Source organism: Trachypithecus francoisi, unplaced genomic scaffold (genome assembly GCF_009764315.1).
Source record: "Trachypithecus francoisi isolate TF-2019V2 unplaced genomic scaffold, Tfra_2.0 Lachesis_group0, whole genome shotgun sequence".
Taxonomy (NCBI): Eukaryota; Metazoa; Chordata; class Mammalia; order Primates; family Cercopithecidae; genus Trachypithecus; species Trachypithecus francoisi.
In genome coordinates, this window is record NW_022681453.1 from 76,272,166 (window position 1) to 76,295,192 (window position 23,027).

Sequence of the window (23,027 nt, forward strand, 5' to 3'; positions counted from 1 at the left end):
ACATGCAAGCTGTTCGATGGCCAACCTGAGGACCCAGAAATAAGCACCAATTATTCAATCAGGCGATGTGGTTCATGACCCCATAGGGGACTCTTTCCTTCCTGCTGTGTAACTCAGAGGATTTGAGACTGTGGGGCCAGACTTTGTTAGAACTTATTCTAACAAAGTGTTGTTGGCCTCTTTTTTTTAATTCTGGCTCAAAATCCAGAGGATGTTGAAGCATGAGCAGCCTCCTATCTCTCTCTTTCCAGGAGTAGTTACAACTCTTTTGAAGTTTGTGATGCAGGTTAAACTGTTCTTTTCCTTTGCCCAGGCAAAGAAAAGTACTGTCAGGTGAAATGAGATCGCTGTTGAAATTCAGTATTCACATGTGTCCTAGCTCAGAATGCTGAAAACCAAGGTACAAAAGATTCCAATGAAAGGAAGAGCTTGAATCACCTTCTGTTCCAGATGGGGCCTCACAATAGTTACAATTGCATGTTCTGGACACATTTGCCCATCCTTGCTTACAGAGGCAGCACCATTCATGAAATGTTTGAGATATCCAGGAGGTGGGCAGTAGATGAACAGAATATATTCATTATTACAACTGAGAATGCTTTTATTCTCCCTGTCTCTCCCCCAGAGTTAGTATAAACATATAAAAGACTCCTGAGTTTGAACTCGTATGTGCCCAGTCTCAACTTTAACCATTTATTTCCCTTTATTTCATAATTTAAAAACTGAAAAAAACCGAAGGTCTGACAATGGTTCTAGATTTGTCCCTCTGTTGGGACAGTGATAGGGAAAAAAACCCACTAGAATTTGTTTGTGAAATACTGCCATTATAGAACCCTAACCGACCAAACACCAAAGCTCTGTGTTCTAGTACTAGGTTTTAAGTACTTAGCGTTCCCACACCTTAATTTACTCATCTGTAGAAGGAGGAGTTTAGATTAGATAATTCTTACCTAAGTTATTTCCCCTCTAAGAGCCTATGTTTCTGCGGCATCTGGGTGTAACTGCAGAGCTTTAGAAGAAAAGTCTGGATCCAAAGGTATGGGTTTTAGATCTGGCTTTGTAAATTTTGTGGTTTTATTTCATCATTTCTAAGAAATGGAGAATAGTATCTATCATTTGGTGACAAGTGTAATGTGAGATTAGATATTTTCTTGTGTAAGTAATTTGCAAGTAAAATGGTCGATACAAATGGAAAAAGGTTCCCTTCCCCAAAATATTAAAGCATATTAAAAAGCTAGATTAATTAAGCAAATGTGGCATCTATGCAGGAAAATGCAAACAGATTCAAAGAATGAAGTCCAGAGAAGACTTATGTATATATTGACAGGTAGTTTATTGAAGAAAAATACACATAAGCAATACACTCATGAAAAGGTAATAAATATTTCTACTAATCTAATAAATACAAATAAAAGCCACAATAAGATAACATTTTCTTCTCATTAAGCAAAAATGAAATATTTGCTATCAAATCTTGGTGGAAGTACAGGGAAATGGGTTCCATGATGCACTGCTGATGAGGATATAAACTGGGACAGGCATGTGGAAAGGTAATTTGTCAGGGTTATAGCTTTTAATGTGTATATCCTAAGATCAGTAATTACTTTTTTCATATCTATACATGTACCTAAGAAGGAGTGAACAAATATATTCATTGCAACAGTATCTATAAGAGCAAAATATTTGAAATGACTCACTTGTAACTCAATAGGAAGGTGGTTAAACAAAAGGTAGCACATTCCAGCCTGACCAACATGATGAAACCACATCTCTACTAAAAATACAAAACTTAGCCAGGCTGTGGTGGCATTGTGCATGTAATCCCAGCTACTTGGGAAGCTGAGGCAGGACAATTGCTTGAACTCAGGAGGTGGAGGTTGCAGTGAGCTGAGGTCGTGCCACTGCACTCCAGCCTGGGTGACAGGAGACTCTGTCTTAAAAAAAAAAAAAAAAAGTAACACATTTATGCTACAGAGTACTATACAACAGTTAAAAAGAATGAGGTAGCTATCTGCAATCTGACATGGAATTCCCTCAATACACACTGTAGAGTAAAAAGCTAGTCATAGAATAATTTATATTATTTATGTACAAATACACACTCATGAAACTATGTATTTCTATAGCACACACATGTGCTAAGAAATTCAGAGAAAAGAGTTCTGGAAGGATGTACAATGAACTGATATTAGTAGTCACCTTTAAGAAGGGGAGCAGTGATTAAGGAGACAAAGTTTATCCATAGAATTTTTTTTTAGTAAGATTGTGTTCATGTATAATGTAAACATTAAAGAAAGTTTTTGTTTGTTTGTTTTTTAAAGGGAGATAAGACAATAAAGTTGAATATTTCCCATTCAGCCAAACTAAAATCTAGCAATTATTTTCCTCCAAGTCACATTATATAAATTTCCATGCATACGCCATGTGCTAGAATACCATCCAACTCACTGAGTCTGAACCCTTCAAGAACTCAGGCTATTACAGGCCTTATCTTTTGATTTACCCAACAATGCAGCCAAGTGGCTATACCATTTGATTTCTAGAGTATTCAGAAACTATTTCTCAGATTCTGAGTAAAGGCAGTTCTGGGATTTAAACTATTATGGAATTATTTCGTTTGATTGAACTTGCAAGCATAAGGTCACAGAAGATGGTGGCATTTCTCCAGAGATAAATAATTATCCTAATCACTACTGTTACTAGTGTTCTGTTGTGGAGCTGCTGTTTGCCTTTACATATAAAGTGCTCCCTAAGAGAAGACTGGAATTCCAAAGCCCAGCTAGAATTCTTCCACCAAAATTTTAAAAGACTATCTATTCCATTCAGAAGTTAGTAATTTGAGAAAATACAAATACATGCTTAACAACGGTAATTACTTTTAGAGACAGAAGGCATGCAGAGTGTGAAGGCTGGGGACACACAAAGATAAACTTTGTTCCCTTCAACAACCCTAGAAAGTAGAGAGAGAAGATACTATGATACCCCGTTTTGTACATTAGGAAAATAAGACTCATGTCACATTGCAAGATTGTATCAAAACATCTCATGTATCCCATAAATATATACAGTTACTATGTACCTACAAAGATTAAAAAAAAATAAGACTCAGAAAAGGTGAGAAATTTGTTCAGAGCCACCCAGCCAGTAGCAAGTTCAATTTAGTTTTTTCCTTGGCAGCAAGTCTAAATTTTTTTTCTATTCCATTAGGTTCCATCTTGAAATTTGGATATAAAATTTGAAGACACATGTCCAAGTTGACCTACTGTCAGCTGATACTTTACCTAGTATCTGTTGAGTGCTTACTAGGCATCTGGCTCCATTCCAGAGTCTTTCATAATATTCCCTTAAATCTTATCAGAACTCTGTGAGTTACAGTATTATAATCTCTGCGTCACAAATGAAGAAATGGAGGCCTAGAAATGAAAACAGTTTACTCATGCCCCCTCACCAGGAAGTAGTGGACTGAAAATACAACTTCTGGCTCAACTAAGTGCTTTTCCTTCTAACATTGGTATTTTAATACTCTCAAGGAAGAGCTCTCATCAGCAGACAATACAAACCTTGAATAAGGTTTACCCCCAAATAGACGCATGCCCTTCAGTCTAGGTTAACTGCATGTTGTAGGACACTTGTCAAGCAAATCACTGTAGTTTGCAGTGTTTTTGTATGTGGCTAGGAGCCATCTGGTCATATTAGAAAAACAAACCATTTCTAAATAATGTCATGTGTGAGCCAACAAGAGGTCCATTCTTTCACTTCTTCTCAGGGGGCCTCCTAACCTCCTCTACTGGAATGAATGTTAAGGCTCTCCTTATACTGACCCAGAGTAATTTGTTTTAGTAATGTCTGAGCACTCTTAGGTAATGGTCTTAATGACCTCCACCAATGCTTTTAAGGGAATAAGAACCGTGAGTAAATAGAACATTCTAATATTTTTTCTTTTTTATCTACGTTTAAAAATAACTAGAAAATTGACTATCTAACAGTGAATTAGGATGCATGTCACCATAAACCTCGGGAAAGGGAATTTGAAAGAAAATAATTAGTTACAGGGCAAATTTGAAAATGGCAGACATCTTAGAGAAAAAAAGAGCAAGAAAGAGAATAAGAATAGACTACTTTCCTAGACTGCTGACTTGTATGAATCATGACAACATCGTTTATGGGTGTTTCCGTATACCAGGCATTTTATAGGAAATAACTAACTCTATCCTCATAAAAACCCAGTGAAGTAGGTTTGTCTTACTAGTTCCATGTTATAGATGAAGAAGCTGAAGCTAGAAAGTGGCAAGGCTGGAATTCAAACCCAAATCTATCTCTGCCTTTAAAAGTTAGTTCTTCTTTTCACACCAGCTCCCACACTGAGGGCAGAGCATGGAATCCACACTAGTGGGTTCCTGAGTATTGTTGAAAAAGGAGTTCAGAGTAAAACTTTGGGAGAGTTTCTCATTCTTCCAGAATGCGCTTCGGAATTGTCTTCATTCTTCTATCTGAAATGGAAATTCTTGGGAGCTCAGTCACAGCCATGGTCAAAAGGAAGAGATGCATTCCAAAGCTGACAAATAGCCCTTCACTTTGCCCACTTGGAGAGAGGGTGTTGGTCTCTGGGGGTACTTTAAAAATTTATAAAATGTAATTTCTTCTCTTTTGAATATAAGCCATTTTGTAATCCCAGCACTTTGGAAGGCCGAGGCGGGCAGATCACGAGATCAGGAGATCGAGATCATCCTGGCTAACAGGGTGAACCCCAGTCTCTACTAAAAATATAAAAAATGAGCCGGGCTTGGTGGTGGGCGCCTGTAGTCCCAGCTACTCGGGAGGCTGAGGCAGGAAAATGGTGTGAATCTGGGAGGCGGAGTTGCAGTGAGTTGAGATGCGCCAGCCTGGGCCACTGAGTGAGACGCCGTCTCAAAAAGTAAATAAATAAATAAATAAATAAGCCATTTTAACTGGGTAAGATGATATTTCATTATAGTTTTAGTTTTGATTTTCTTTTATCTGATGATCAATGATGTTGAGCACTTTTTTCTTTTTTTTTTTTTTTTTTTTTTTTTTTTTTTTTTTTTTTGAGGCGGAGTCTCGCTCTGTCGCCCGGACTGGAGTGCAGTGGCCGGATCTCAGCTCACTGCAAGCTCCGCCTCCCGGGTTCCCGCCATTCTCCTGCCTCAGCCTCCCGAGTAGCTGGGACTACAGGCGCCCGCCACCTCGCCCGGCTAATTTTTTGTATTTTTAGTAGAGACGAGGTTTCACCGTGTTAGCCAGGATGGTCTCGATCTCCTGACCTCGTGATCCGCCCGTCTCGGCCTCCCAAAGTGCTGGGATTACAGGCTTGAGCCACCGCGCCCGGCCGAGCACTTTTTTCTTTGTTTTTTTTTTTTTTTTTGTATTTTTTTTTTTTTTTTTTTGAGCCAGTCTCCTTCTGTTGCCCAGGCTGGAGTGCAGGGGCAGTATCTCAGCTCACTGCAAGCTCTGCCTCCCCGCCTCACGTGATTCTCCTGCCTCAGCTTCCTGAGTAGCTGGGACTGCAGGCATGCACCACCACACCTGGCTAATTTTGTATTTTTAGTAGCGACGGGGTTTCACCCTGTTTGCCAGACTGGTCTCAAACTCCTGACCTCAAGTGATCCACTTGCCTTGGCCTTCCAAAGTGCTTCGATTTCAGGCGTGAGCCACTGCGCCCGGCCTGTTGAGCATATTTTCGTATGCCTGTTTGCCATTTGTTTGTCTTCTTTTAAGAAATATCTATTGAAATCTTTTGCCCATTTTTTGAACAAATTAGATTTTTTTCCCCATAGAGTTGTTTTAAAAAAAAGATGTAAACAGTAAAAGAGAAATACTTCATCCACTTCTCAGCTTAAGAAACAAAAGTTGACAAACCCAGTTAAAACTCTCCACGTGCTCCTCCCTGATTTCATCTCCTTTCTCCCTTCTAGAGATAACCATGCTCCTGAATTCAAGATGTGTCATTGTCTTGAAATTCTCTATAGTTTCCACATACGTTTGTATACTTATAATATATATTTTTAAATTTTGCATATTTTCAATTTTATATAAATGGTTTCATATTTATTCATTCTCCTGAAATTTATAGTTTTTGCTTCTCATCATGTCCGAAGTATTTATCCATGTTACTGTGCGTAGCTGTACTTTTTTCATTTTCATTGCTAAATAATATTCCATTGTTTGAATATATCACTATTTAGATATTCTACCATTGATGGATATTCTCCACTTTTTCTGTGACATATAATGCTGCTAATCCTACATGTCTTATTATGTATATGTCAAGAGTTTTTCTTGTAAATATAGCTATATTTACTAAAATTGAATTTTCTTTCCTAACAATGTTATTTCAAGGATTATCCCTGTAAAAAACTCTTGAGGCTGGACACAGTGTCTCATGCCTGTAATCCCAGCACTTTGGAAGGCTGAGGCAGGTGGATCACCTGAGGTCAAGAGTTTGAGCCCAGCCTGACCAACATGGTGAAACCCTGTCTCTACTAAAAATACAAAATTAGCTGGGTTTGGTGGTGCATGCCTAATCCCAAGTACTTGGGAGGCTGAGGCAGGAGAATAGCTTGAACCTGGGAGGCGGAGGTTGCAGTGAGCCAAGATCAAGCCACTGCACTCCTGCCTGGGCAACAAGAATGAACCTCCTTCTCAAAAAAAAACAAAAACAAAGAGAAAACAAAACAACAACAATAAAAAACTCTTGACATGTACATAGTGAGATGTAAAATGTCGTAACACCTAGTTCTCCTAACTGGCTGTGTCAATTTACAATTTAATTTTATTTTATTTTGTAGAGACAGAATCTTGCCATGTTACCCAGTCTGGTCTCACACTCCTGGTCTCAAGCAATCCTCCTGCTTTGGCCGCCGAAAGCACTGGGATTATGGGCATGAGCCATAGTGCCTGGCCTACACTTTAACGGTTTTATTTTTTAATATCATCTCCAATACTTGGTATTGTTAGACTTTTTATCTTTTGCTACTCTGAAGGACTGAAAGAGCATCTCATGATTTTAAAATACATATCTTTGATTATTAGTCAGGATGAGTGGCTTCTCATTTGTTCATAAGCCATTTTTTTCTTGTGCTATCATTTGTCATTGTTCATATTTATGTTTCTTTTGATTTATGAGTGTTCTTTGTATATTCAGGCTATAATTTTTTTTTATGTATGCATTGCAAGTAACTTCTCCTATCTGTAATTGTTTTTGTATCTTGACTTTAGCATTAGCAATGCCAAGTACACAAAATTAATCACGATTTTATAATTTTTGGTGCTATCATTTTTACTTTTCAAGAACATTACAGTGGAATTTGTATGAAGACTACTGTGATTTAAAATTATCAATGTCACTGGTACTTATAGGGAAGCTTCCATAGAGGTCTCCATTTTAGATACATTTGAACTTCCATGTAATTTTCCTTTAGGACAAAATAATCATGTAATCAGTTCAAGAGAAGTTTTTACATGTGAATAATTTGGATATAATTTTATGTGACTTTTTTCTCTTGTTTCAGAAGATGAGAGGAATTGTGTTTTTAATAAGGCATTTAAATATTAGTATATTTTAAAACAAATATAACCAGCTAAAACTGGAGTATGCTTGTTGGGGTGAGTTCCCTTCAAAGCAAAAATAAAAATTAAAGTTGTCCTCTAATTTACAAGGACTATTCCTCACAGCTTGGTTCTCCGGTCATCTAGTGCTAACTACCATCTATCCTGTGTGGATAACTTAGCCTTTCCCTAGTGTAAAATTGAGAGGCAATATAGCATAGTGGCTAAGGCTTTGTGGTAGGAAAGCTCCATCACTTTCCACAGGTTCTTTTTGATCAAATTACTTAAAATACTTAAACCCTAGTTCTGAATCTGAAAATATGGCAAATGCTGCCTTTGTCATGAGCCTTTCTTGGTGGTTAAATTAGATGACATCTGTATTGTACCTGCACATTCAATTAACAGTAGTTACTATTACATGGTTGTAATGAAACCTTCATCCAGTTGAAAACATACTTTAAAAATGCTTTAGCTTCTCAAAGGAAACATGCTTCTTTTTATTCTCTTTAGAGGCACTTGTTGAGAACTAAGAATTTCTCTACAAAAGGTACAGTTCTGTGAAAGGGAATGAAAATTAACTTTTTCTTTCTTGATCTTCAAATGGAACTGTTGGTTTTGTTAGGCAACTCAGCTACACAAGAACATAGTGTGTTAGGCTGTGCCTCAAAGGCCAACAAAACCTGAAAATATGACCCATTCATATTGGGATGATAGAGACCTAGCCCATGTTGCTCCTGGCAGAACATTTTGTTTGGCCACAATGTTTTTCAAAGCTACAGAACACTCTAGTTGTTCCGTTGTATACAATGTACTTATTATTTGGCTTTACCCTGCTCTGTATTAAAGCTTATTTGTCTGTCCCATGGATGTCTCTAATACACACACACACACAAACACACCCATTGCACACACTAATGCTTAAATTGAACTAATGACTTATACACAGAAAGCAACTCTTGGTAACATAATTAAGAGAGACTGGTTTAGATTTCCTTTGCCGATTGTGATCTACTGGTTTCTCCCAGAGACACATAATTTGTTTAGAATTTTATAAATATATGTCTGGTTTTTCTAACAGGGATTCAGACTCTCTTAATGTTAGAAAGTTTCAGTCTTAAATCGTCTATCTTAAACTAACAAATAGACCTAAAAATGCTTTGGTGTAATATACATCTGAAAAGACTACAAATGGGTAAAGAGAATCAGAAACCTTAGCTTGGAATCCTTGGGATTCTGTATAATTTACTAGCTGTGGGACCTGAAATAAGTCACTTAATCCCTCTGAGCCTCAGTTTACCTCATTTATAAAGTGAGGATGCTAAAAGAAGTATAAATACAGAGAGTAAAGACTTGGGCTGCTGGTTATTTGATCAAAGTGAACTCAGGAAAGTGCCCTAAGAAAACTATATAGCTTGCACTTTTCCAGAATATATCTCTTAGTTTGCACATGAAAATCTATAACATTTTATTTTTTTTTTTTTTTTTTTTTTTTTTTTTTTTTTTTTTTTTTTTTCTCATTGCCTGGGAAGCCACCATCCCTCCCAGCCCATCCCCTTGTCACGGGACATGAGGACCTAAAGCCTGTGCTCTGTCTAAGCCACTCCATGAAGCACTCGCCTCTTCCCTGGACTTACCAGAGAGTTAGGCCAGTTCCCTCTGTGTAGGGATTGGTCTTAAACAATATGCCTTAGGTCATAGCAGAGCTACTACATCAATTAAAAGGATGTAAATAGTGTGTAATCAACTTATATCAATGCTAAATAATTGTTTGCCCTCATTATTCAGGGAAGAGCTCCCAGTAAGTTTTAAAATATTTCTTGGAGTGATCGGCAGAATGAAAATCTATAACATTTTAAAAGACTTCTCACTTGTTATCCTCAGAAGGATAACAAGGGGTCTTGGCAGAACCCCGCTGATATCACAAGTCTCGCAGGCACCGAGGCAGTAGATAAAGGTATCTGGTTCTGAAGGTCATCTCACAGGTCACCTAGGCCCAGTAAATCGGGAAAGAGAAGCGGCTCCTTGACCTCATTTTCCCTACTCTGGGCCCGTCTGTAAACAAGTGACTTGAGAGAAGTATGAGGTCTGCTTGTTGCCAGGGGTTCTGTTGCTTCCTCCTAACAGAGAAAGCTCTTTCTGCTATTTTCAAAGGCAGCTGCTTCTGGCAGGAGCCAGGTAGGACAGGGCTGCCTTTGGCTCACTAACATCAAAATCATTGCTGACATGCTCCTGGAGGGTAGGGTCTGGGGCAGGAAAATGTCTTCTCAGTGTTTACCTCTCAGAGGTCATTTAAGCTCATGTCCTGGCAGGCAGGTCTCATCTTTTATGGGGCGGAGACTGCGGTGGGCAGGGAAACTGAACTCAAGAGGGAAGGTGGGTTAATCCCGCCTTAGAAAGAAGCAAAGACATTGTGATCAGAGATTCCAAGATTGTTGTGGGTGCTGTTACCTTCAAGGTGACCATGTCAGTTCAAAATTTTCTGCTGAGGGGAAATGAAAGCCCCACAAGCATTGCTATAGGATGAGAACTATGTCTCCAAGAATAACATGCCTAAACTCAAGATTTGTCTCAAGTGGATTGTGTTTTAATGGGGTGTCGCCTTTTTGTGGAGAGGCTGTGGTTTGACCCGCAGGAACTAGAGGATTCACTTTAAAGAGTCCATTCCATTGAGTTCAAATAGGGCTACTTTTAGCAGTAGTTTCTGCTTCTGGAATAACTTGTTAAGTATGTGTTTGAGTGTTTTGTTGAGACATCACTCTTTTCTTTTTGCCTTGTGTTTTCCTCTCCTTCTCCCAGGAAGGTAGCTTTGCCCTCTGAGCCTTTCCCTTGCCTCAAGAGAGGTTTATGTAGTGGGCATAGGAAGCAAAAATTACTATAAATCATGGATCTTTCTAGATCCTTTGTTCCCAATAACTGAGCCCTTTGAGTAGATTGTACCAGGGAGATGGGGGAGAAATAAGTGTCTTTTGAGAAGGGCGACTCCCTAAGACTGGAGTGAATGGAAATCTGCATGGAGACTGGGGGGATGTGCTCCCTGCACCATGAAGAGACCCAGGAAGGAGACAGGACTGAAAAAAGCTGCAGCTAAGGCGGCTGGACGCTAGCACAGGGCTCTGCCCACAGACAGCAGGGGATTCTATAGACGCCAGACTCTGCAGTATCCTGGAACAACGAAACCCAGACAATGAGCATGCATCATCATCAGGGTGAACTGAAGGCCTCCCTTCAGTTCTCCCTCTATTTCCTACATTCTAGTTGGAGCCTGAGTCTCCCACATTATAGGTGGAGCCTAAAGAGAAGACTCCTCTCCATCAACCCCAGTAATGAGAGGTTGAATTTTTCTACACCTTAGAAGGCTGGAGGCTTGTGGGGCAGGAAAAATTTTTCCTTTACCCTCATAGGTTTAGTACTTGGTGCCCTCCCAATGAAACTGACAAAAAACGAATTGGGAAGAGACAAGACAAATTTTATGCATGAATGTACACAGAAGTTTGTAGCAAAATGTGACTCAAGGAAGTGGTTAAAATTGAGGACTGATGTACAATCTTAAGTAGGGGAAGGGGAGTGGGAGAAAGGGCATTTACAGGAAAGCGAATGACTTTTAGGAAAGGTAAACTGGCCCTTAAGAGAATGGATGGGAGATAAAGGTAGTTTTCTGGCCATGTTTGTTTAGAGAAATTCTTATTCTGGTGCCAACTTCTCCTCTCTAGCCATAGGAGTCAATCTTCCCTGGTTAACTCTCAAGGAGGGGATTTATAATCATTGAATTCTTTGGGGAGGCTCTGCTTTTAAAAAGACAGCTAAGGAGAGCTCAAGAAAAAAAATCTCTTCACAATGGTATATTCAGCATTTTTTCACACTCAAATTTGGATTAAATTTGAGGGAAGTAAAGAAATGAGATACTTCTCTTACACCCAAATTTATGGAGTAAGAGGTTTGTATAGGCTACAAATGCACAGGACCTTGGGAGCTGAAATACATAAAATAGACTCAGTGGGTGACAATCTAGTGCAGGTTTTTTCATCAGGGTAGACTCACATTGGAACTCATTCCCTGAAAATGGGACAGATGAGTGGAAGATTTTGAAAAGGTAAAAAAGAGCAAGAGATGAAGACTCACTGGTAATGGTTGAAACATTGAGCCATTTTTATGGGACTCTGGTATATGACTTTTTCTATTTATCTATACTCCAACTTTCTCCACAAGTCTCTTTATCCTTCAAAACCAAATAATCATTAGCACCTGGAGAAAAAAAGTACTGATCCATGCATAAGAATCCCTGTGTGTGTACCTGTTCTCTCTTCCAATCTTCAGAGGATGGTGTGCCTAAAATTCTTCTTTTAAAAAATACCTTCCTGTAGAAAAATGTATAAAATATATGCAACATTTATCTATTTTTTTCTTAAAAAATTGCATAAATCATTTGAAACTGTAGAACGTCAAAATAAGATTGGAAAATGCTTGAGTGATGATCTCTACTAGCTATTTGCATTGCAGTTGGGTGCCACATTGGAGAAGGCCTGTGCATATAATCTTAACTCTCTTCCCAGTGAAATCAAAGCATGGCTCCTTGTGACTTTTACCTATTACTTTCAGTATTAATTTCTGGGAAAATAAAAATGTTTGGCATTTATTCTATACTATTCCCTTAAACTATTAGAAAAACTATTATGTTTCTTATAGGATTCATGTCTATAAACAATAAGTAATCCCATCCTCTTTGTATGCATTAATTTTAAATGTCATTCTTGATACTTTAATCTTAGAATTTTTAAAAAACTTGGTATTAAATAAATAAGTGTTTTGATGATTTTTGAAGAGCTAGGATTTGGGGCCAGGTAACTTTTTAAGATTATCTTACTTAGCACAAAAACTGTGTAATATAATAAATAACTCCCAAATCTCAGTGACTTGATACACTAAATGTTTTTGTTTGCTACATCACAGTTCATTGATGTCAGCAAAGATGGGAAGTAGATAATTTCGTATGGGAAACTTATGGGTAAGGTGAAGAGATTGTGCAACTTTCATTCAGGTTCCATCGGCCAGAACTCAGCCACATGGCCCAAATCTAACTACAAAGGATTGGAAAATGTGGTTGGGTTGTGTACATGGGAAGAAAATGCGATTCAATTGCTCAATACCTAACATTATTGCTGCCTCAGTCCACTTTTATCAACAAACATTTGAAAAAATATGTTAAAGGAGGAAATACTAAATTCTTAGAAGTTAGTATGAGGGAGTATGTCCCAATTAGCATTCAGAAAAAAAACCACAAGACATGTAAAATAGTACTCCAAATATGTTTCAAAAGATAGGAACTAAAAAAGAAAATTTCAAATTTAATTATAAGTGATAAAAACATAAATTGTTATGTTGTAAGTGATATAATTTTTAAAAGGAACTTCATTACTCATTCCTAAATATGTCAAAATACAAAATCTATCCTCAAAACTAAAACTCAAATCTAGTGATATTTTACTGTCAATATTAATGAAATTAGAGTGTCTTAAGGTGATGTTCTAACTAATAAAGGAATTTGCATAATCTACAAAAAAAAAAAAAATACCTTCCATAACTGGGTGATACCATAAGGCAAATTATTATTTTTGCAGTTTTCATTCTCTTTTTAATTTTTAAAAACTTTTATGTTTTTTAGAGACAAGGTCTCACACTGTCACCTAGACTGAAGTGCAGTGGTATCATCATAGCTCACTTACTACACCTTGAACTCTTGGGCTCAAGCAACCTTCCTGCTTCAGCCTCCCCAATAGTACTACAGGTGTGTGCCAGGCTAATTTTATTTTTGTAGAGATGAAGTCTCTTTATACTGCTCAGGCTGGTCTTGAACTCCTGGCCTCAAGTGATCCTCTTGCCTAGGCCTCCCAAACTGCTGGAATTACAGGCATGAGTCACTATACTCAGCCTCATCCCCCCCCCGCTTTTTTTTTTTTTTAATGTTTTGTCCCTGCTACAGCTTTACCAGTATGGGATTATCCTAGCTTTCTGATGGCTCCTGAATATAGTCTTTTTTTCATCTCCTTGCTAACTTCAATACGTTTGCATTTCCCTAAACAACTAGCAACAGGAGAATTATTGAACAATACATTATTTACTAAAACTCTGGTAAGGATAAGAGGGGATTCCATCTTTCTTATATGCTCCACAGCAAACTCTTTCAAAATATTGTTAAATATCTCTGCTTCCCAAAGTTCTCATTATGGCTACTCAGCAAACGGGGTGTTCTCCTTTTTGCTTTTTCCAAGCACGGTCCAGTTTCCTCTATTTTGCTGAGTAATTCCGTTCTTCTCCTAAATTTGCAATCCCTACTTAGCTAGGTGCTCAACAAAGCAAAAAGATCTACAATATATATGACTCCCTCCTCCTCTTAGAAGGAAGTTTAGTGACTGTTACTACTTGAAAATGGACTTGAATATCTCATTCTGCCCTACTTTCATCTCATCCCTGCTATGTAGTTGATCAAAGTGTGTTTTCCCAAATATACAGAGCAATTTCTCTTTGAAGAGTGTTGGTAAATGTAATTTTCTATGCCTAATTCCTTAATAATATGGCTGCTTATCAGGGCCATTGGCTGTTAGCAGATTCTAGGACCACCAATGTTGGAAAGTTTAGCAGTCAAGTATCTTAGAAAAGATGTTCCTTCCCTGAGGGTGACCAGAAACTTCTGATTTTCTTAAATTTGGAAACAGCCTGAATAATGAGAGACAGGACTAGCTGGATTTCCCAGGCCAACTAAGAATCCCTAAGCCTAGCTGCGAAGGTGACAGCATCCACCTTTAAACATGGGACTTACAATTTAGCTCACACCCAGCCAATCAGGTAGTAAAGAGAGCTCACTAAAATGCGAATTAAGCTAAAACAGGAGGTAAGAAATAGCAATCATCTATTGCCTGAGAGCACAGGGAGAGGAACAATAATTGGGATATAAAACCAGGCATTCGTGCCAGCAGGGGCAACACACTTTGGGTCCCCTCCCATTTTATGGGAGCACTGTTTTCACTGTATTAAATCTTGCAACTGCACACTCTTCTGGTCTGCATTTGTTATGGCTTGAGCTGAGCTTTTGCTTGCCATCCAGCACTGCTGTTTGCTGCCATCGCAGACCCACTGCTGACTTCCACCCCTCTAGATCCAGCAGGATGTCCACTGTGCTTCTGATCCAGCTAGGCGCCCATTGCCTCTCCTGATCAGGCTAAAGGCTTGCCATTGTTTCTGCACAGGTAAGTGCCTGGGTTCATCCTAATCGAGCTGAACACTAGTCGCTGGGTTCCACGATTCTCTTCTGTGACCCATGGCTTCTAATAGAGCTATAACACTCTCCGCATGGCCCAAGATTCCATTCCTTGGAATGTGTGAGGCCAAGAACCCCAGGTCAAAGAACAAGAGGCTTGCTGCCATCTTGGAAGTGGCCCGCCACCATCTTGAGAGCTCTAAGAAAAAGGACCCCCCCACCCCGCCCTGTAACAATAGGAAATAAAAGTGACTATGAAATAATTCTGTTTTGGCTACTATTACTTCTTAACAAATTACCCTAAAACTTAGTGACTTAAAACAACCATTTTATTTTGCTAATAAATCTTTGGGGCCAGGAATTTGGGAAGAGCTTGGCTGGGTGTTTCAGGCATGAGATGTCTCAAGCAGTTGGAGTCAGATGTCACAGGGCTGCTGTCCTCTGAAGATTAGACTGGTCTAGACATTCGAGACAACTCTCCTACAAGGCTGGCTGTTGGTGTTGACTGTTTGCTGGGAATGACACTGGGCTGTCAAGTGCAGTACCCACTTAATGGCCTTTCCATGGAGTTTGGCTTCCTAACATTGTGGTGACATCAGGCTAGTTGAACTTCTTACACAGCAGCTCTAGACTCCAAGTGTAAACATTCTAGCAAACAAGGCAAAAACTACATTATCTATTATGACCCAGTCTCTGAAGTCACACAGCATCACTTCTGCTGTATTCTACTAGTAGGAGTAGCCACATGCTTTTCCCAGATTCAAACTGAGGAGAGTTAGACTCCCTTCAAGATAGGGGAGTGGTGAGATCACATAATAAGAGCAGGAAAGATGGAGATATTGTTGCAGCCATTTTGGAAAATGCAATTGTTTGGACGAAAGGAGGCAAGATGGCGCACTTCCGGGTTCTTCATCACCAACTTTTCCCGCGTGCGTGAAAATGCAGCTGGCGCCCAGGAAGGTGCAGATCAACCAGGCACGCGCCAGGTGACGTCAATCTGAAGAGACCAATATTTACCTGGCCGCACCTACGGAACGACCCCCCGACACGCCCGTGCCCCGCCTATTGCCCTCCCACTCCCAGAAAAGCCGCTTCTGGCGAGTGCGCCACGCGGACTTCCTCAGCCCCTACTCCTGTTGGGACTGCATCAGGAACTCCGCCCCAGAGCTCCACCGGGCGACTCTCTCGGCCTCCTTTGCCAGAGGCCGACAGACCTCACCCTCCACACCTTCTTCCCTGAAGCTAGGTGACCAAAAAATAAATTTGCAGTTTTGCTCCTAGCCTTGCCTACTCGCTGGTTCTTTTGTACTCGCTCTGGTGGTCTTAGAAAAACAAATCAGCAATATCTCCCTTTATGTGGGGGTAATAGCCAGAGGCAACTATGTGAATGAACAAAAATCCAATGTAGAATGGGGTTATCAATGTCCTTTCAAAAGAAGCAATTCCACAATCTTCTGCCATTGCCACCATCTCCTACCATATCATTCATCATTGCATCAAAGGAAACGCACCTGAGGAGATGTGGCTTGAATTTCTATGACTGTTAGTAGAAAGAGTGTATAGAGGTCTGAAGGTATATAATAGGTTTCCTCCTTGGGATTTAAGTTCACAGTATTACATGGAAATAGAATAATCTTGTTTTAGTTAAAAAGGTTGATTGAATCTAAACATACCTGGGCCTGGACAATCTATTCCACTGGTTTGGCCTACTGAGGACCATGGCAGTATTAGATCTTTAGCCTATGGAAACCTACACAGTGGAGATGTGCCACCCTATTTGTATCTTTCTCCAGCCACTCTGTTACCAAGCCCACACAATACCAAATGTTCAGATTGGGCTGAATTAATTATGTATCAAGAAAATAGTTTAGATTTGATGCTGTAAAGATTTCTGCTGGGTTTGTTTCATACTACAAAGGGGTATAGAATGCCCTCACTAGTTTATCCACTGAAAAGCTTCAGGCATCATTGATTAGCAAGTAGATTCTATGGCTATGGTACATTAAATGGCAAAACATGTGCATGTGTGTGTGATGTGACTATGTAGTGCCTTTTCTTCTGGTGAAATTTTAGAATTTCCTTTTATTATATTCTAACTTCTGAGTTACAGGGGTCAACACTGTTTAGTATTAGAAATTTATTTTTTTCCTAAATGAAAATATAATACCAAGCCACACTGAGCAGACTGTTTACATTTCTGCATAACTGAAGAGTTCAACTTTACTTAATGGGATTTTTGGACTCAGCATAGTGGGAAAAACACGATACCATATCTTACAGAACCATGTGGCAGTCTTGCAAAATAAACTCCCGATAAAGCTGTAATCCCTTTGTTGGCTTAACTGTGATTAGATTTGAGACACTGGAAAACCCCACAAAGGCTTTGCATGTAAAATGGATGATACCTTTATTATGCAATATTCTCAGGGGGACTGTGGGGAGAGATAGCATGTTTTTTGCTAAATGCATAATTTCAGCAATGCTTTAAATTTGAATCAGATGTACCTCAAATTCTGAGATTTGAAATCCTGGTCTTACCCTCACTCCTCTGAGCATCAGATGCATGTGATTTGCATGGCAATTAGGAAGGAGGTAATATACTTTCCAGGTCAACAGGAATTATGGGACAGAGGATGAACTCTCATTATTTAATTATGGGTTTAAACTCATCTTGACTCAATATCATGTCCAAGAAGAAAACAGCAGGCCAAGAAGTCATCCTCAGCCTTTTGTGTCTACCTATTGATAGAAGGATGGGCAGGTTTTGATTAGTCCTGGTAGCTTTGACTCAAATCTGTGAGGTTTTATATTGCTAGAAAGTGCAGGCTGAACACGGTGAAACCCCGTCTCTACTAAAAATACAAAAAAAAAAACTAGCCGGGCGAGGTGGTGGCGCCTGTAGTCCCAGCTACTCGGGAGGCTGAGGTGGGAGAATGGCGTAAACCCGGGAGGCGGAGCTTGCAGTGAGCTGAGATCCGGCCACTGCACTCCAGCCCGGGCGACAGAGCAAGACTCCGTCTCAAAAAAAAAAAAAAAAGAAAGTGCAGGCTGGGCGTGGTGGCTCCTGCCTGTAATCCCAGCACTTTGAGAGGCCGAGGCAGGTGGATCACGAGGTCAGGAGCTCAAGATCATCCTGGCTAACACAGTGAAATCCTGTCTCCACCAAAAATACAAAAATTAGCTGGGCACGATGGCGGGCACCTACAGTACCACATAACTTGGGAGGCTGAGGGAGGAGAATGGTGTGAACACTGAAGGTGGAGCTTGCAGTGAGCGAGATGGTGCCACTGCACTCCAGCCTGGGCGACAGAGCAAGACTCTGTCTCAAAATAAAAAAACAAAAAGAAAGTGCAGCATTGTGGGTATGCTAGAGGAAACTTCTGACCTAAAGCCCCAGTCTTCATTTAAAGAAGTGACTTGTAGAGCCACAGGAGACCCCCAGATGGCCAAGGCCATATTCACTGACAACCTGTGTAATCCTTACTGTGTCCCAAAGAATCCTGATTTTCAGGTAGAGAGTCTGGGCCTCAGAATGTAACTGCCCAAGGAGTTCACCTTGCCCGCTGACTAGACAGAACCGTTTCAAGACAGGGGAATTGCAATAGAGAAAGAGTAATTCACGCAGAGCCAGCTGTGCGCGAGACCAGGAGTCTTACTATTACTCAAATCAGATTACCCAAGCAATCAGGGAGCAGAGTTTTTAAGGACAATTTGGTGGGTGGGGGGAAGCTAGTGAGCCAGGAGTGCTGACTGGTCAGGGATGAAATCATAAGGAGTCGCAGCTGTCTTCTTGTGCTGAGTCATTTGCTGGGTGGGGCCACAAGATCAGGTGATCCGGTTTATTGCTCTGGGTGGTGCCAGCTGATCCATTAAGTGCAGGCTCTGCAAAACATCTCAAGCCCTGATCTTAGGTGCATTTTAGGGAGGGTCAGAATCTTGTAGCCTCCAGTGGCATGACTCCTAAATCATAATTTCTAATCTTGTGGCTATCATTAGTCCTACAAAGGCAATCTAATCCCCAGGCAAGGAGGAGGTCTGCTTTGGGAAAGGATTGTTATTGTTTTTGTTTTAAACTATAAAACATAAACTAAATTTATTCCACAGTTAGTTCAGCCTACACCCAGGAATGAACAAGGACGGCTTGGAGGTTAGAAGCTGGATGGAATTGATTAAGTTAGATCTCTTTCACTGTCTTAGTCATAATTTTGCAAAGGTGGTTTCAAGAAGCAGGTTTGAGAGCATTGGGCCTCATACTGTTGTCTAGGACCAGGAAAGTTGGGGAGAGTTTCAAAATTCTGAGGTCAAGACTGTATCTAGCCTAATTAAATCCAAAATGCTGGGGGTGAGGGTCCAGGCTTCAGCAGTTTTTAAAGCTTTTAAGGGATTCCATTACGTAAGTCAGGTTGAGAACCACCGTTCCCAATTTCTACATACAACGTTAGTGAACCAGCGCTATAAATCTCCTAACCTGTGGAATATGACCTTTGCTGGAGGAGTTTGGGAATTTAGGATAGGACTGATCTTCATTGTAGATGCAACACAGATGGAAGCAGTTGAACTCATAAACTCGATCAGTAGCTGTCAGGTTAAAGGCATTAAAAAATATTTTGTATAAAAGCCAGCTCCCTATAGCGGAGTTTTGCCATTCTTTCTCTCTCCCCTTTTCTTTGTGGTTTCTATATCCTTTCATTCACCATCCCAACCCCAGGGTGCTAGCTGGCTATGCTCCTATTTTTAACTAAAAAAAAAAAAAAACTCGGGTTATGCTGCCTGTTGCTTGCTCCCACTGATAAGGCAGTCAGCAGCTGTGTTCACAAATATCTGGAAAACAGATCTGTTCCAATAATCTGGAAAATTATGCTGTAGACCACAAAGATTTGCTGCAGTGGGGCCATTGAGTGAGGGTGATAAAGTCCGTTGTATTTCCTTTTTGAAACTGGATGAAGCTGTGTGGATAAGGGAGCAAGAATTCTGTAGGAAGTGATATACATAGTTTTGTTGCTACTTGTCTCCTCATTTAAAGATAAGGAAGGTGGAAAACAAGAGTCTTTAGAATGGAAAGCTCTTCAGTGTCCTTTCAGACTAGTTGCCTTGAGGCTGGTACCTGATAAGCTCATTCCTGGACAGAATGTGTGTGGGGTACAATCTTACAGTGCCTTCACATTAGGTGCTGGAGCACTTAAAACTTCTTTCATCCATTATTTTCACATCCATTTCACTGGAGGAAATCATCTTTCAAACTTGTAGAGGAAAAATGTAAACAGCCCAGTATCCAAAAAGTTTATTTACCATGCAGGTTGAAAATCCTGGTAAGTAAGCTAAATAAAACTTTCACATGGAAGTATTTGCTAAAATTCCTGCCTCTCTTCTGAAACCTGGATAATATAGTCTACTTTGCTCTTAAGTGTCTCAGTGATGATGATAAAACCATGAAAATGGTGATTCTGCTCTTGGAAAACACGCACACAGCTGTTTTTGTATATGGTTGGGATGTGTGCAGCTCTAATTAAATATGAAGTTGTTTGTGTCATAATTCACTTCGTGCCGCCATAACAGAATATATATTATAATATATATATATATATATATATATTATATATATATTATATATATTATATATATATATTTATAAAGAATAAAGGTAATTTATAAAGAATAAAGATTTAGGCTGGGCGCGATGGCTCACGCCTGTAATCCCAGCACTTTGGGAGGCTGAGGCGGACGGATCATGAGGTCAGGCGATCCAGACCATCCTGGCTAACACGGTGAAATCCCGTCTCTGCTAAAAATACAAAAAATTAGCCAGGCGAGGTGGCAGGCGCCTGTAGTCCCAGCTACTCGGGAGGCTGAGGCAGGAGAATGGCTGAACCCGGGAGGCGGAGCTTGCAGTGAGCCGAGATAGCGCCACCGCACTCCAGCCTGGGCCAAAGAGTGAGACTTTGTCTCAAAAAAATAAATAAATAAATAAATAAAGAATAAAGATTTATTTCTCATAGTTCTGGAGGCTGGGAAGTCCAAGGTCTTGGGGCCCACATCTGGCAAGGGCCTTCTTGTTGCATCATCACATGGAGGAAAGCAGATGGCAAGAGAGCACAAGTTCGGGGGACGGTGGAAGGGGACTGAATTCATCCTAACCACGTTAATCCCCGCATCAGGGCAGAGCAGAGCCTGCATGACCCAGTTACCTCTTAAAGATCTCACCTCTTAACACTGTTGCGTTGGGGGTTAAGTTCCCAACATATGAATTCAAGGGGCACATTCAACCCATAGCAGTCTGTTTTGGGAAACAGTATCTTGAGTTATGCTTAGCTTTACAATTATTTGCTCAAAATGTTTTTTCTCATTGTTGTTTAGACATTTTTTCTGCTCTGAATATCCATTCAGTTGATGAAAGTGGATTGATATGTATATCACAAGTACACATTTTATAAACTGAAGCAATATGTGTTCGTTAGAGAAAAAGAAACACAAAGGATTTTTGTTTTAGATTTCATAGGGATGCAAGCACAGTTCGAGACTCTTACTGTCTTTTGCCACTTTAACATCCTCTAATGTATCTGAGGCAATATAGGATAGTGGAATAAATAGCTAGCTATCAACTTGCCAGAGTTCAGATCCCAGCTCCATCACCACTGGCAAAGTGGCTTTGAGCAGGTTATTCAGCTTTTCCAAAGCTCGATCTCCACACCTATAAATGCAAAATTTAAAATACTGTTTACCTCATAGGGTAGATGTGAAGATTAAGCCAGATCATAAAGGCAAAGTAAGTATTAAAATATTTCAAAGATCTCACTTCAGTTTAATATAGCAGTTATTTTTTACTTTTAGAAGGAATGTTTATCTTGATTATAGAAACCAGTTCAACAAAGTTGGTTGAACTTAGACCTTTCTTGAGACATATAATGCATAAAATTCATAACTACTTTTGAAAATTAGAACGTACTTTTTATTTCTTTATGAGAACTAATAAAAATATAGTGTTCTTCCTTAAGAAATGTTGAACCTTATCAAATGAGATATAATCCAGTTAATGAACTTGAGTTTTTTCCATTCTGCTGTAGATCTTAGATCCTGGAATGTTGATGCTAACTAGAATTTTAAAGAACATATCCTCTGTCAGGCCTCTGAGCCCAAGCTAAGCCATCATATCCCCTGTGACCTGCACGTACACATCCAGATGGCCTGAAGCAACTGAAGATTCACAAAACAAGTGAAAATAGCCTTAATTGATGACATTCCACCATTGTGATTTGTTCCTGCCCCACCCTAACTAATCAATTGACTTTGTGACAATACACCCTCTCCACCCTTAAGAAGGGACTTTGTAATATTATCCCCCTGCCCTTAAGAAGGTCCTTTGTAATATTCTCCTCACCCTTGAGAATGTACTTTGTAAGAAGATACACCTCCTGCCCGCAAAAATTGCTCTTAACTCCACCGCCTATCCCAAACCTATAAGAACTAATGATAATCCCACCACATTTTGCTGACTCTCTTTTCAGACTCAGCCCGCCTGCACCCCTGTGATTAAAAAGCTTTATTGCTCACACAAAGCCTGTTTGGCGGTCTGTTCACATGGACGCATGACATCTTCGAGTGTAGCTGTGGAGGGAGTAATATATTCAAGCTTTCAAAAGGAGGGAGTCCCATGAAGACACTATCTCTCTTCTCTCTTTTTCTGTGTCTCTTTCTTTTTCTCCCTTTCTTTTTCCCTCCCACTCTTTCTCTCTCTTATTATTTTCTCTGACAATTCCACTCTTTCTCAGTAAGAAACAGATTCTGTCGTCCTCCTCCCTGTCATGGTCCCTTTCTGCATCTGTAAACCCCAAATATCAGAGACAGATCTCAGTCAATTTAGGAAGTTTATTTTGCCAAGGTTAAGGACTCGCCTATGACACAGCCTCGGGAAGTGCAGACAGCATGTGCCCAAGGTAGTCGGGGCACAGCTTGGTTTTATACATTTTTAGGGAGACAGAGGACATCAATCAATATATGTAAGATATACATTGGTTCATTTCAGCAAGGCAGGACAATTCGAAGCAGGGAGAGGGCTTCCAGGTCTTAAATAGACAAGAAACAAACGATTGCATTCTTTTGAGTTTCTGATTATCATTTCCAAAGGAAGCAATTCAACGTGCATTTATCTGGGTGAGCAGAGGGATAACTTTGAGCCTGTCTGTCCTTTGTCTGCAAGGAACTGCCTTGTGGA

General features: G+C 39.9%; 1 protein-coding gene across 1 annotated transcript in view; it reads left to right on the forward strand.

The window, feature by feature from the left end:
* Positions 1–22,284, forward strand: part of LOC117083522 (cell surface glycoprotein CD200 receptor 2-like) — a 64,383-nt gene extending 42,099 nt beyond the window's left edge. The window contains exon 7 of the mRNA XM_033211284.1: positions 21,880–22,284. Coding sequence (XP_033067175.1) covers positions 21,880–21,886 — 7 coding nt within the window. The 3' untranslated portion in view covers positions 21,887–22,284. The remainder of the gene's footprint in view (positions 1–21,879) is intronic.
* Positions 22,285–23,027: the final 743 nt, after the last annotated feature.